Source organism: Callithrix jacchus, chromosome 9 (assembly GCF_049354715.1).
Source record: "Callithrix jacchus isolate 240 chromosome 9, calJac240_pri, whole genome shotgun sequence".
Lineage (NCBI taxonomy): Eukaryota > Metazoa > Chordata > Mammalia > Primates > Cebidae > Callithrix > Callithrix jacchus.
In genome coordinates this window covers 97,312,027-97,326,814 of record NC_133510.1, presented here as the reverse complement: position 1 = coordinate 97,326,814, position 14,788 = coordinate 97,312,027, and the positions used below count along the sequence as shown (strand labels likewise).

At 44.6% G+C, this 14,788-nt stretch overlaps 1 protein-coding gene across 6 annotated transcripts in view; it reads right to left on the bottom strand.

Moving 5' to 3' along the window:
• The window catches only part of PLXNC1 (plexin C1), a 161,243-nt gene that overhangs the window by 39,808 nt on the left and 106,647 nt on the right, over nt 1-14,788 (bottom strand). For 5 of the 6 annotated variants that reach the window (XM_035257297.3, XM_002752858.7, XM_078337077.1 and 2 more), the window contains 6 exons: nt 12,086-12,187; nt 11,679-11,782; nt 8,290-8,328; nt 7,932-8,056; nt 5,667-5,865; nt 1,351-1,497 (listed from right to left, as the gene is read on the bottom strand). In XM_035257297.3, the coding sequence (XP_035113188.2) occupies nt 1,351-1,497; nt 5,667-5,865; nt 7,932-8,056; nt 8,290-8,328; nt 11,679-11,782; nt 12,086-12,187 (716 nt within the window). The remainder of the gene's footprint in view (nt 1-1,350; nt 1,498-5,666; nt 5,866-7,931; nt 8,057-8,289; nt 8,329-11,678; nt 11,783-12,085; nt 12,188-14,788) is intronic. The other variant, XM_035257299.3, reaches the window with a different exon arrangement.

Below are 14,788 nucleotides of genomic sequence, written 5' to 3'. Positions count from 1 at the left end.
GGAAGCTGGTTAGAGAAGTGAATTCTTGGGCCATATCCTGGATTTACTGCATCAGAAACTCCAGTGTGCGGCCCAGCAGTTGGTGTTTATTTAGCAAGCTTTCTGGGCAATTCTGCTAGATGCTAAAGTCTGAGAACCACTGCACCCCAATCTACTGCCTCTTAGATGCAGATGGGTACACTGACAGAATTCAGAAGGCTGAGAAGTGCTGACTTTCAGCTCAGCTTCCCACTCTCGGATGGCAGTTGAGCATGGTGCCATCTTCACTGGAGGGGTGAGCTCCATCTGGCAGTGGCAGAGAACTCAAAAGAGCTGACCTATGGACTAATCTCCCACCAGAGGATCTAACCATAACCCGGTCCACAGCAACATGGTGCCTTCTCCAATTAGGGAATGAATTCTTCCCGGATGACACTGCAGTCCCCACCCTCCAGAGCGAAGCCACAGGAGACTCAGCTCTCTTAATTAGCCATTCCCAAACCCCACTGTAATCTTTTCCTCCTCCACTAACGAGATCATGAAGAAGCCCAGAGTCTTCGTAAAGCTAAAGATCAAACCAAAACACAGCAATATCTTCTCCAAGTCTCTATTAACAGAAAAGCATAGAAAATTCCTAAGTAATTCTGAAGTTCCTTTCAATGCTTGGCTCCCTCTCTGAAATTCCTGAATGTGCCCCAAATTGGGCCTGCTTTCTTTTTTTAGGAAGGGCATGGAGTGGGTGCAGTGGGGATGAATTAAAAAGAAATTTTCAAACGAGTGAAACCCTCCAGCAGCTAGGCAATCATCTTCCTGTAGTGATTTACAGCGTTCCTCTAAAAATATCTCTGAGATCACAGTACATTAAGTGCATGACACCAAACATTTGTAACTAATCCATGAAAATAAAGTAAAGGCGTCACGTTGCATGGGGAACGCAGTGGAATTTGTCTTGTGTTATCGTTCTAAAATAAGACGGCCTCAATTTGGTTGAAATATATCTTCACACATTGTCTTCCCAGAGCAGAGCCATTTGAGAAATTCTGATTGCAATTATAAGTGCTGAATAGGGAGTACTTTGCATTTCCTTTGACAACACTGAAAGCTATAAGCAATCCTGATATTAAAATCTTTGGAAATTGATGAGTACCCCAGGCATCATTACAATATTTTCTCCCCCAATCTCAGTAATTAAAATCTATTATGTGAACACGTGTTAATATTTTTATCAACTACTGTTTTTAATTAACTAAACACTACGGGGCCTCCTACAGTAGAAATGATACCATTTCACTGTAAGTGACCCACCCCCACCCTCTAATTCCTTGCCAGATTTATTTGGGAGTCTGGCTGGGAGCTTTATAGAAAACATACCACAGTACTGAATTCCGGAACCTGCCACAACAGCCAGTCTTCATTAAGTGTGTACAGGGCTTTGCAAGTGATTACATCCACGGGACCCTTGTTAATTTTCTGGTTCAGAGTCGTCACCAGCAAATAGAAGGGCTCTCCAACAGTCTCCTTGAAAAGACACAAAAGTGATAGTTAGCTTTCTGTGGAATCCACTGTACTTTCCAAAGAATTCAAGTTTCTGTTCATGACAGTAAGGCAGGAGACGGGAGAGAGGGTTTTCTAACAGTCAACACGAAACTCTCAAGAAAATACATTTGGTTCCACTTGGGATTGGATGCAAAACTCAGAAAACCGTCTCCTCTCTCCATCGCAAATGCACGTCTCCACACGTCCACATTCACAGCAACGTGCGGTACCCACAGTATCCCTTGTTATTTTGTGTTTAAACTTAACGTATGGCAGTCTAATGCCCATCAGTGAGTTAATGTCTAAGAATAATAGATGTGGAGAGTGTACCTTTGTTTACATTTGTATTTAATCGCCCTCTAGCAACCCAGAAATTAAAAATGCACAATTATTCTTAGTAACCAGGATAAATGGAAGAACATTTTAAACATTTACTAAAGACAATGACATCTGGTATTAACAGCACTTCACAAAGGAAGCGGCCCACAGTTCAACAGTTTGCAGCCTTGTCTCTTCCATGGGCCAGTCCCAGCCTGGGCAGTTCCCAGGCATGCCACGCACAGTCCCACCTGGACATGCTTTCTGGTGCTGGGCCAGAGGGATTCCATCTTCTTTCCCTGAATCAGAGCCAATTCCTCTATGGTTTTTCCCAAATACTCGGCCCATCCTGATTGGCTCTTTCTTCACATTTTTCCAGGGGAGCAGGTGGGGCTGCCTCCCCTGCTGTAAGGGAAATGGCTCACGTTTGCAGCCCTGGATATCTGTATTCCAAAGGACTCTGAGCACCTCAAGTGGGAGGCTGTGTGTTCTGTTTCTACGGCATCCTCCCAAGGCACGTAGCCCTGGGTCAGCTGTAGAGTATTTGCTAAATAACGGACCTTCCATAATCAATGGACATTAGGCCTCTGTGGCGGAGGAAGAACTGTGGCTAGGAAGTCAAAGTGCTTTAGTGATGATGAAAAGCCAGCCACATGGCTGGAGCTCGAAGTGCCAGTTAACAGAGTCAAGCTTGACAGGCGACACATCCGGCTGGGAAAGGAGGATGCCACTGGATCTCACCTGCTTTCCCTTGCGCAGGGAAGTTACCTAAGACATCCTTTAAGTCTCTTGGGATCCCACCCCAACCCTGTCCCTTCCTTTATACTCGATGCAGGAATATCTGCCCACCCCAGTCCCCAGGCTTCCTCTTGCCAACTCCTGCCACCCTGCAGCTCCCTTTAGGCTGCTGTCCCTGCTGTGATACATCCTTGAGTCTCCTCTCAGTGCAGGGCAGAAGTGGAATGTTCAGAAATTTCCAAGGTAGAGAGGGCAGGGGACCTAGTGCATGACATTTAATGCTCATGAGAAGCTTCCTTTATTTAGTGGTTTACAACCTCACCATTCTCTTCTCCCTGCACCGCCCCCGCCACCCCAAGTAATGCCCCTGACCACAAAACTAGAACCTCTTTTCCCTAGCACAGACCAGAAGGGAGGCTGAGAACCCTTGGACAGGGGCTTCCTGTTTCCGCAGGGGCTGGAGCTGGGGGGCCAGGTGGGCTCTCGGGGGATGTGTGAAGGGGCAGCTCTGGATTCAGGGGCCCTGTGGTCAGGAACTCTCTGGAGGGTAGCTAGACTGCGTCAGGTAACATCTGGCCCTACACTCTGCTCACACTCCTGGGTCTAACCCTGGTTAAGCACCAGAATCCCTTGAGGCTCCTGTTAAAAATTCACATGCCTGGGCCCCTGTCTAGACCTACAGAGCTGGCATTTCTCTGAAGATGAGGCCTGGGCAGCTGTAGTTTTCATACCTTCCTGGGGCAGGAGCAGGGGGAAGCAGGGCTGGAGGAGGATTCTGATGTGTGGCTGATTTGGGGAGTCACAAGGCCCTGAGGTTTCCTTGTCACCACTGAAGGAAACTTTTAGGTGAGTCACAGCTGCTGAATATCTGATTCCCCTCCCCCAGGGGCCAGGCTTCCATGCTGTAACAGACCAGGGCAGACTCCATCTTTTCAATGCACAGTGGGGTGGCTAAGAGCTCTCAGACCCTGGTGCTGTCCCACAGTAGCAGTGAGACCTAGGGAGAGTCACAGCTCTTCTGGATGTTCCAGTTCCCCCATATGCAAAATGGTCATGAAGACACTTAGCTCACGGGACCCTTAAGGGGATGAAATGAGAAAAGGCATGACCATGCTGTCTGGCACACTCAATAAACGGCATGATTATTTTACCCCCAGAGCCTTGGCGTCTTGGAAGGGGAAGTTACCTGGAGGTCACGGAGCTGTCACCCACTAAACGTCCATGGGGTAGGATGGGAGGACTAGGAGTCTGTGTCCCTGATGCCCTTGAGCACCTGGTGGAGGGACATCAGACCCCCGCACCAGCGGGAATTATTCCACTGAAAGTGAAAGTGTCGCCGACTGGCTGGATGCCACTTTCTCCTGGCGAGCCGTGCCGCCCCCTCACCACCCAGAGTGCTCGAGACACTCTTGAATCAGCACTGTGAAATCTTGACCCAGAATGCTTTGCTCAAGGAGGCCGTTTGGGCTGGCAGCCCAGATTTTCTGAACGTCTCACCCCTCTAATGCCCAAGAGCAGCCCTTGAAAGAACAGAGTTAAGAATCACAAGCTCCAGTAGAAAGAGCTGGAAAGGGATTTAAAGGCAATGCCCACACACGCCCATCATTTGGTGGATTGAAAACAGATGCGCAGATGGAAAGAGCCATGCCCAGTGACACACAGCTGACCCAGGCTGAGATAATTTCAGAGCCCAAACCTGCTGCCTCTAACCAAGACTCCTAGTCTGGTGCTCTCTCCCCACTACCCCAGGGACTAGTGAAAATCACGGATTACTGGGCTCCACTTCCAGAGCTTCTGATCCAGTGGGACCATGGTGGGGCAGGAGTTGGCCTTTGAATACCAAGACCAGGGAACTGGGTGAGGGTCCTGGTGCCTCCATCTCGTAGCAGTTGTGGCAAAAGCAACCACAGGGGGAAGCAAAAAAATATTCATCCCAGAAATAACTGGCTCCACACTCCCCAAAGCCTCTGATGATTTATGCCAAGTAAACAGAGAAGCAGGCAGATTTCATTAATCTTAATAAATGGGTATTGCCTTGGGGAGAGGAAGGGGTTGGTGAGAAATTAAAAAAAAATTGTTGTGCATCTACTTGTAAGATTGCATTAAACATTAAACTAAGCACAGTCTATTTAGAGCACTGCTGTTGGATCTACACTTAAGTAGCACTGTTAAAACCTGTGGCATAGCGGTGTATCTTATTCAAAGTTTAATTAGATTTCGGAACTAGCTACAAATACACAATTATGCAGTTTTGCTGGAATCTGAATGGCTGGTAAAATGAAAGGATAAGAATCTTCCATACCAGAGGCCTCAGAGGGCTAAGTGAAGATCAGGTTCAACAGGATACCCTTCTTTTCACATTAATATTTTATAATAGTAATGGCCAACCTTTCTGGAGGCTTCCTCAGTGCTAAGCAACTGCATATGTTTTCTCATCTGTGCTTCAAAACAGTCCTAAAATCTTCCAGTTCTCTAAGTTATAAAGCCAAGTGGGGAAGTCTAGATTCAGATCAAGTATGGACCCTAGAGCCCACTGTCTTCACCACTGGAATCTACAGAAAGTTTGCATTTGAAAAGATTTTCAAGTTCAATTAGATTACAACCGCATTCACAGGTAACGCCAACAAAGCAAACTCCAGGGGAGGCAGCTCTTTGGAGAACAGCTTCAATGCGGGATGACGGGTAGGAATTGACTGCAATTAGCTCACTGCGTATCGGTGGGTAATGGGTATTTCTACAATGTTCAGAGGGCACGAAACAGTTTGTTCTCTTCGGTGTTTGAAATATTCCCTTTTCTCAACACATTTTCTTAAATGGGCCGACTGGGCTCTGGGTTTGAATCGATGTGAGAAAGTGAACTCACTTGAAAAGTCTCACCTGAGGAAATTCTAAATGAATTACATTTGCATAGGCCAGTTGCAGCAAAAACAATGTTTACTTTCTCTCTATCTGCTCCGGGTAAGGACCAAGACAAAACATGGTTAAATGCTGACACTGCCGAGCATTCAGGATTTATCCTGGCAAAGGTATCAGAGTCACTAAAAATAACTGCCTATTGTCTTACCTCTGACACTGCTGAGGGATGTGACACTTACCCGGAGGAAGCCAGAAAGGCAGACAGACATCCAGTTTGTGAGGAGTTTTTCGACCACGGACTCCGTGCGTCTCAGCATGAGTTTAGGTTGTATGTTGCTAGACTGTTCCATCAAGTCCCTGGTCAGCACCTCCAGGATGCTGGTCAGGTAGACCAGCTTGGTTTGCAGTGCAATGGTCAGGAAGGAGGCAAACAGACACCTGTTGAAAAAGAGCTAGGTGAACCATGGACTGCAGGCCTGGCTGGACACTGATGAGAGCTGCCATGGAAGCTCACTGGCAGGGCAGAGCAGGGCAGAACAGGGCAGGGAAGGACAGGGGAGGGCAGGGCAGAGAGCTGTCCTGATGGGTTGGGAGCTTTTTTTTTTTTTTTTTTTTTTAAAATGTTTAGATTCTAACCACTTCTATCTCTAGAACCTTTTCTGTGTTTTCAACATTTAAACTAGAGTGGTAACACAAAGTGAGTCTTCCGAGGTTTCAGGATGTTTTAAAAATAAAAAATAACACTTCTGCTTTTTGATTAAGAATTTATGCGCCGGGCACAGTGGCTCACACCTGTAATCCCAACACTTTGGGAGTCCGAGGCAGGTGGATCATCTTTTTTTTTTTTTTTTTTTTTTTTTGAGATGGAGTTTCGCTCTTGTTACCCAGGCTGGAGTGCAATGGTGTGATCTCGGCTCACCGCAACCTCCACCTCCTGGGTTCAGGCAATTCTCCTGCCTCAGCCTCCTGAGTAGCTGGGATTACAGGCACGCGCCACCATGCCCAGCTAATTTTTCGTATTTTTAGTAGAGACGGGGTTTCACCATGTTGACCAAGATGGTCTTGATCTCTTGACCTCGTGATCCACCCACCTCGGCCTCCCAAAGTGCTGGGATTACAGGCTTGAGCCACCGGGCAGGTGGATCATCTGAGGTCAGGCGTTCGAGACCAGCCTGGCCAATGTGGTGAAACCCCGTCTCTACTAAAAATACAAAAATTATCCAGTTGTGGTGGCATGCTCCTCTGATCCCAGCTACTGGGGAGGCTGAGGCAGGAGAATTGCTTGAACCCTGGAGGTCGAGGTTGCAGTGAGCCTAGATTGTGTCGTTGCACTCCAGCCTGGGCAACAGCGCAAGATTCCGTCTTGAGAGAAAAAAAGAGAATTTATGTGGGTTTTTTTGTGTGTGTGTTGGGGTTTTTCAGGGATACTTGGGATTGGGAGGGTTGCGTGTGTGTCTTCAGAATAGACTCTGTGTTGGGAGCTGGGGGCAGGGGGCTGAAGCAGCAGGATCACTTGATCCCAGGGTTTGAATCCAACCTCAGCAACACAGTGAAACCCTGTCTCAACATTAAGAAAAAGAAAAAGGGCTAGGCATAGTGGCTTATGCTTGTAATCCTTGCAGAAGTGGTACTGTGTGAGGTCAGGAGTTTGAGACCAGCCTGGGCAATACAGCAAGACCCCATCTCTACTATAACAACAAAAACAAAACATTAGCTGGGTGTGGTGGCATGTGCCTGTAGTTCCAGCTACTTGGGGAGGCTGAGGCAGGAGGATAGCTTGAGCCCAGGAGGTTGAGGCTGCAGTGAGCTATGATCACACACTTCAGCATGGGCCACAGAGACTCCAACTAAAAACAAAAAACACAAAAATCTGTGTTGGGGTGGTGTGATCTAACACAGAGATAAGGCCACATAAACTCCCAATCAAATAGCCTTTGGAAAAGTCCATGTTCTCAACATAGCAAGTTCAGATAGTGGTTTGGAAATAAAATACGAGACTTAGGTTTGATTTCCCTTTTTTTTTTTTTTTGGAGAGACAAGTTTTTGCTATTTTGGTCAGTCTGGTGTTGAACTCCCGTCCTTAAGTGATCTGCCCACCCTGGCCTCCCAAAAATGCTGGGATTTCAGGCATAAGCCACCATACCTGGCCTGATTTTCTCTCTCTTTTTTTTTTTAGATGGAGTTTCACTCTTGTTACCCAGGCTGGAATGCAATGGCGCGATCTCGGCTCACCGCAACCTCTGCCTCCTGGGTTCAGGCAATTCTCCTGTCTCCGCCTCCTGAGTAGCTGGGATTACAGGCATGCGCCACCATGCCCAGCTAATTTTTTGTATTTTTAGTAGAGACGGGGTTTCACCATGTTGACTAAGATGGTCTCGATCTCTTGACCTCGTGATCCACCCACCTCGGCCTCCCAAAGTGCTGGGATTACAGGCGTGAGCCACCGCACTGGGCCAATTTTCTCTTCTTAAAGGCTTTTAAAACATCAAAGAACGGACTAATACCTGTCCTTCACCGAAAAGTTCTTCTGCTTTTCAAGGGTGTGGATGACAGTAACAAGAAAGCTTTTATTACAGATTAGGGTATCCAAAGCTGTGAGACTTTCATTCTTGTCACTGGCGTCTCTGTTCTGAAAAAAAGAAAAAGAAATATTGTGTAATACAAAATCATGTACAAGTTTAAAGTTAGAAAGTAGCTCCACAATGGGTTTTCCAAGACAATGAATTATTTAATATTGAATTCATGATCCCAAAAAACCCACAATAAAAATTGAAACTAATAATAATGGAGATGATAATGAAGATGATAACACTATGAACATCAGGCAGTCACTGGGCTAAAAATGAAAACGTAGAGACTTACATGCATATCTTCAGTGAAGATGTGTGTGAAGCCACCTGACTGAGAGGAAGGAGACACTTTCATTATTCATAACATCCAAAGGAAATGAAGAGTGTATTTTTGTTATAATACCCAAGTCCGTTTTTTAATAAAGTAGAGACACTATTTGCTAATCTGAAGAGCCTCTGGGTTTGTGGTGGCTGCGTATTCTCTAATACACAAATAATTATTCAGCTCTCAAGAAATGCCACTGAATTCTGAAAGCCTCTAAGAAGAATTATCATGGCATCAGTCCCAGCTTTGGTAGATGATGGTATCGCCTCACATTTTAGAAGAAATTATTTAAAGAAGGGGTCATTGAGATTATGCAAATGTCAGACCACTCTTCAAGCAATTTACCTTCTAAAGATAAAGACTAAATTCTGTTGCTAAGTTTTACAAGTCTTAGCTTAGCTAAGTAGCATCTACTATTTCAATGCACGATGGTAATGAAGACAGAGGTAGTTAAAAGTGTAGAATCTGGACCAGACTGACTTGGGTTCCCATCCTGGCTTTAATCACATACTAGTCACATGACTTGGATGTGTTCTTAACCTGTGTCTGACTTGCCTCATCTCTGAAATGGAGACAATAATGGTTCCCACCTTAGAGGTTTAGTGTGAAAATGAAATGGGTTCAGAGTAAGTGCCCTGTGTCAGTTATTATTGCTTTTATTCCTAACTTACAGAAAACTAGAGACCCCAGCGCTATTGCCCATTGGTTTCTAAATGCTAGGTAGCTCTGGAATATAAACTTCAAAATTTGAGGTGTGTAGTGTATCATAAATCGTATTACAATTAATGGTTAAACTTTAAAAGTATGTTAAGCAATACTTTGAGTCAACAGAATGAGATGCTAAACTCAAAACATTCAGGTTTTTCTTCTTTTTTGATAATAATTGAAACTTTGACCTAATTTTATATCTTGTGAAGTAAAATCCTTCTGTAAAGAATTTTGCTTCATAGTTTCAAATTTGCTAGCCCAAGCAAAAGACCTGAAACTACTGTGGCCATATCCTCCCCTAGTAAAAAGCAAAACCCCCCCAAAAAACAACAACAACAACAGAACCCAGACCCTAGGTTCGCATTTTCTAGTTCTTAATAATTTTCTGCTGAACCAACTTCATGGAAGTGGACAAGGGAAACAGGTCGGTTCTTAACCTTAAATACAGAAATGCCGCCCTTGCTCTGTGTTTTAAGGCTGTTTCCGCCTTTTATTCAAATTTCCCTTTCCTTCAGGTTCGGTCCTCTGCTTACCCTTATTTCTTCTCCTATTTTATGCAAAGCAAAGAAGAGTCAATATAATAAAAAGCAAGGCTTCAAACGCCGACGGGCAGCGCAAGGAACCTTGGCCTCCTTTGAGAACCCACCATCTCCTCTGGATTTTGCCTGTTGCTTTCTTGTAGGTGCTGATCACCCAATTCCTCCCCCTGTGCCTGCCAACCTCCAGGCCTAGAGGATTTGGCTTCTGATCGATCCGTAAAGAGCCTATTAATACCAGGACTTATCTGTAGCCTGGAATGCATTTCAAGTGGCATTGTCTTCTTGGGGCGTGTTTCCCTGTTCTATCTTTTCTTAATTATTGTAAATTCAATTTTGACTTAGGTCTTCTTGAAAGGCTTCTGACAAATTTATGTGGGCTTTCTCCTGGGTTCTCTCCTTTAAACAACTTCTGACTTCAATTTTTATGGTTTTCCCAGTTGCTTTTCAAGATTATACATGACACCAAGTGAAATCAGTTTGGCTCCTTTGCAACTCTCTCTCCTCTCCTAAACTAAGGCAGCATTGTTCCTGGGATTTTATTTTATTTTATTTTATTTTTGAAACATTTGACTTGCAACAGTGTTCCTTCACATTCGTTACTCTATCTTGTTCTTGATTACCAAATATAGAAGATAAGACCATTTCTTTTTTCAGGCCACAGATTACTCTATTCAGCACTCAAGGGCAATCGTTAACTGTAAAAGCCCACACAGCATTCATGTTGATAGTCAAAAATCTCCGTTATTTTATTGCTTTTAAATTCTTAATGGGGATCTCAGATAGCTCGGAAATAGGACTTGTGATGCAACCTTTGCGGAGGCCGTGCACAGTCATCCTGATTCGGGGAATTGAATTCCCCTCCCCAGGCGGTGTTCTGCCATAGAAATGGATGAGGTGGCAAATGGCAGGTCTCGGTGCCTGGTACTCTTGGAGGATAAGTTAAGGGAAACCTCACCAGCACAAAAAGCTGAAGTCTTATTTACAGCCTTCTTGATTTATAACACTGAGGCTTGGACCAAAAAAAATATGGCAGGTATTTTATGGAGGCATTCCAACCTCCAGACCCTGCATTACATATTGTGGGGTCCGCTTCTAGAATTATAGAGAAGCTGGAAATTGCTTACTGCGTGTGTCTGGGTTTCTGAACTCTAGGCTTCTGGCCAGTTTTTGCAGAGAAGCTTCTGGTAAGGTAATACAAACCCTCCTTTGGCCTGGAGAGATTTCAGCCATTGCTTAGAAGTCTAGATTGAAATGTGATCATTGGTATTGATGTGTTTAAGAGGTTGGGCCTCTATGTGGTCATCAGACCAAAACAAAAAGGGCAATATGGCAGAGCTGGGGTACCAGGACGTGGCAGTGACGATGCGAAGGATGAGTGTACCTCACCAAAGACTTGGGAGGGTAAATGGAGAGGGCTGAGTGAGTGGGTGAGAAAATGGAGGCGTGAAAACGTAGGTAAGACCAGCAACCCAAAGGGTTAAGTCGATGATTCCTCAGAGCCCTAAACAAAGGAATTAAGCAGTTGGTGCATCTACATCTACTAAACGAGGATGACACAAACTGTGCAGCTAAAGAAAAACCACCGAAGAGAACCCTAAGAACTCTACATGGCTAAAAATGCCTGTCTTCAACTCCAATCCCACCCATGTCTACTTTCTTTCCTTTTGACCGGTGGTATTTTTCCTTTCCAATTGAGAAGTAATAGTGAATAATCTAGTCGCTGCAATGTAAGTCATGCAGATAAACACAACAAATTGGCTAGCTCACAATTTATTGATTTTTAAATTAACTAGCTCACTTCCCAGCTACACATTCAGTCCTACACTGGGAGTAAAAGAAAGCAAAATCATCATTCTGAGCTTCTGTCCCTCCTAGGTTTTTGTTACTGGACAAAGAGTAATCGCCAGTGACCCATCACTGCTTTATACCCTAATCAATGCAATTAATAATTACCCTCCTCCCTGCTCTGCTCAAACTTAAGCCATTATTTTGTAGCAAGCACATTATCTATAGTTGCCTTGGAAGCAAACACTCGTTTTGACAAAAGCAACAAGCACCTTCATTATTATTCAAGACTCAACCTTAGGAATATGATCAATGCTCTCTTACCTCGGGGAAGAAAGTTCTTAGAGCAAAATGTTTGTAGTCAAGGAAGGGAACAGTTCCAAAACTATCCACCACATCCAATTTATCCATCTGCAGCTCAGCAAAGCCTGCAAAACAGAATCCCAAGAGCAGTATTTTAACTCGACAAACAATGGATAAGATCTTCTGGTGTTTTGTCTAACACAGAGTATGACCTTGGTTTTCATTAAAGAAGAAACAATAGATAATGACTTGTTTGGCTGCAGAGAAGAGCTGAAAGAAAACACAAAGCCGGGCCCAGGCCCTGCTGTTCTGTTGTCTTCTGTTATACAAACAGTTCTCATTACTGTGGCCACCTCCATGTAAGCGCAAAAAATAAAAATATAAATATAACAGGCGTGTTTTTCCACAAATACAATTTCGGAGCCTACCATCACGTATCTCTTTCCGGAGCTCGCTTTCCAGCAATTCTAGTTGTTGACTCTGTTTGCGACTCAGCTCCTTCGATTTGTGCCTGGTCACCCCCACGGCCGCTAAGAGACAGGGATGGGCATCAGAGGGACATGTTAACTCAAAAACCAAAAATGAAAACAAAGAGCAACCTTTACAGCTCTTAAAAAACCAAAATCAAAACAGAGGGACAGAGAGCAAGAGCTAGAATGAGACTAGGAAATAGCATTGGAGAACTGGATCTTATAAAAAAGAAAGCTTCCCAGTGAGGGGTCACTCGAAAGAGGAAGTTGCTAAAATGCAACAGAAAAAACAAAATCTTCCTCATTTTACGAGTGAAGGCCAAATCAAATAACCTTCACTTATAACCGAAGATCCCAGTGGCTGAAACGTAATGAAACAGGCCAAGCTTCCCCACAGCTGCAGCCACTTGCATCGTTCCGCTCCTTCTGACTGTTTGTAAGATCCCTGGAGAAATCAAGTTGTGCTGCAAGTGCAGAAAGGAACCGCAGATCCGCGGTTGGCTACAGGAGCCAAGCCTGCATGCAGCTAATGCGGTGACATGACGAGGCAGCCACAGGGAACTCCGTGTCTCCATATTGCCTTGAACTGTGCGGCAGAGGCCGTAAACCAACCCGATTCGGTGCTTGGGTTCACGTGTGACCTGGGTTAAGTTCCTCAGCATCTCTGTGCCTGGCTGCCTTCTCTGTAAGAATGCCTGTCTCACTATGATGCTGGGAGGATGATATGAAGTAACTCACAAAAAGCATTAAGAACAGATTATTTTATAAGTATAGGTATTCAACAACCAACCTTCGTTATTATTCTAGGAAGCTTCTCCTCACTTATACAAATAACAGCCAGGTGCGGTGGCTCACGTCTGTCATTCCAGCACTTTAAGAGGCTGAGATGGGAGCATGGCTTGAGGCCAGCGGGCTTTGAGATCAGGCTGGGCAACAGAGAAAGACCCCATTTCTACAAAAAAATAGTTAGCTGGGTGTGATGGCACATGCCTGGAGTCCCAGCTACTTGGGAGGCTGAGGTGGGAGGATCACTTGAGCCTATGAGGTCAAGGCTGCAGTGAGCTGTGATCGTGTCACTGCACTCAGCCTGGGCAAAACAGTGAGACTCTTTCTTAAAAAAAAACAAAAAAAGATTTTCTTGTGTGGTTCTTCCCAGAAAAATCAAGGCTGGGATGAGACTGGGCTCCTCTATTAATTACATAATAGGGGAGCTCTGCTACCAACAGGTCTAAATGATGCTAGAGGAAACAAATACGTTTCTTCACTGGACTACTTCATAAAGTCAGCAGCCTTAATAACATGCATTGTGCATGTCTAAGAAAGGGTGGCATACGTAGTAATTCCCAAACTTACTTGACCATGGAACCCCTTTTTCCAGGAGCGTCACTTGGGACCATTGTTCCTCAGGCCTCAGTTTGAGCAACACTGGCTTGTGCATGCAAAGGCTCATTTTTTATAGGTCCAGAGACTTGCACAGTCATCAGCAACATAACAGGTGCTCGATGAACATAAGGTAAATAGATGCAGGGACGAATGAATGAACAAATGAGTGTATGGAAGGAGACACCGGCAACTGCCTCTGCTAGCCATCAAATTTCAGAATCAAATTTATGTTAAATCAAGAACTATGAAGTGCTATTTGTTGGTGGAGAAGAGTTCCTTTTTCAAAGAAGGGTAAGAGGAAATAGACTTGAAGTGACAAGCAGCTCAGAACCAGAGTCGCAAACGAAATAGCTGCAGAAATCAGGTATATACATGAGTTATATGGCCTGGATGGAGACAATATGGAGTGGTGGCAACTGTGGTCAAAACTCAGGAAGCACATTCCCTCTCTCAAGGGCATAGCTGCCACTCAGCTCTAATAAACTGATGCTACAGGAAAATTGGGATCCAATGATCTGAATCTTTCACATTTTCAAGAGATGTTTCGAAATGTGAATCACTAGTAAGCTACTTAATAGTTTAAGAAAATGCTACATGGGTGAAACAAACATATTGGCCAGCCAGTTTTAGCCAGTGAGCAACCACCGTGGGCTCACTATGTGCGGATGAGCCCTGGACCACTTTAAGAGATGACACTGATCACACTCCTGTTTTTTTTTTTAAAGATTTATTTTTTAGACACATGGCCTTACTCTGTTGTCCAGGCTGGCATGCAGCAGCACGATCATAGCTCACTGTAACCTCAAACTCCTAGGCTTATACAATCCTCCCGCCTCGGCCTCCCAAGTGTTGGAACTAAAGGCATGTGCCACTATGCCCAGGCATGACCACACTTCTACAGTGTAGTTCTTCCCAGAAAAATCAAGGCTGGGATGAGACTGGGATGAGACAGGTGGCAGGGTGATCAGGATGAAATAACCAAGTCCTGGGAGCCCCAAATCCCAGAGAAGTTCTTAGGGAATGATATAAATGAACATTTGTATCACAATTTGAAGGAATGGAGAAGCAAAGTTGATTATATCCCTCAAATCCCAAGATACCATCTATGTAACCCAGCCTTCTATTAATGAAGCATCCTTAAAAAATTTTTTTTTGTTTTTTTTTCTTTGTGTTTTGTTTTTGTTTTTGTTTTTCTTTGAGATGGAGTCTTGCCCTGTTGCCCAGGCTGAGTGCAGTGTGATCTCGGCTCACCACAACCTCAGCCTTCTGGGTTCAAGC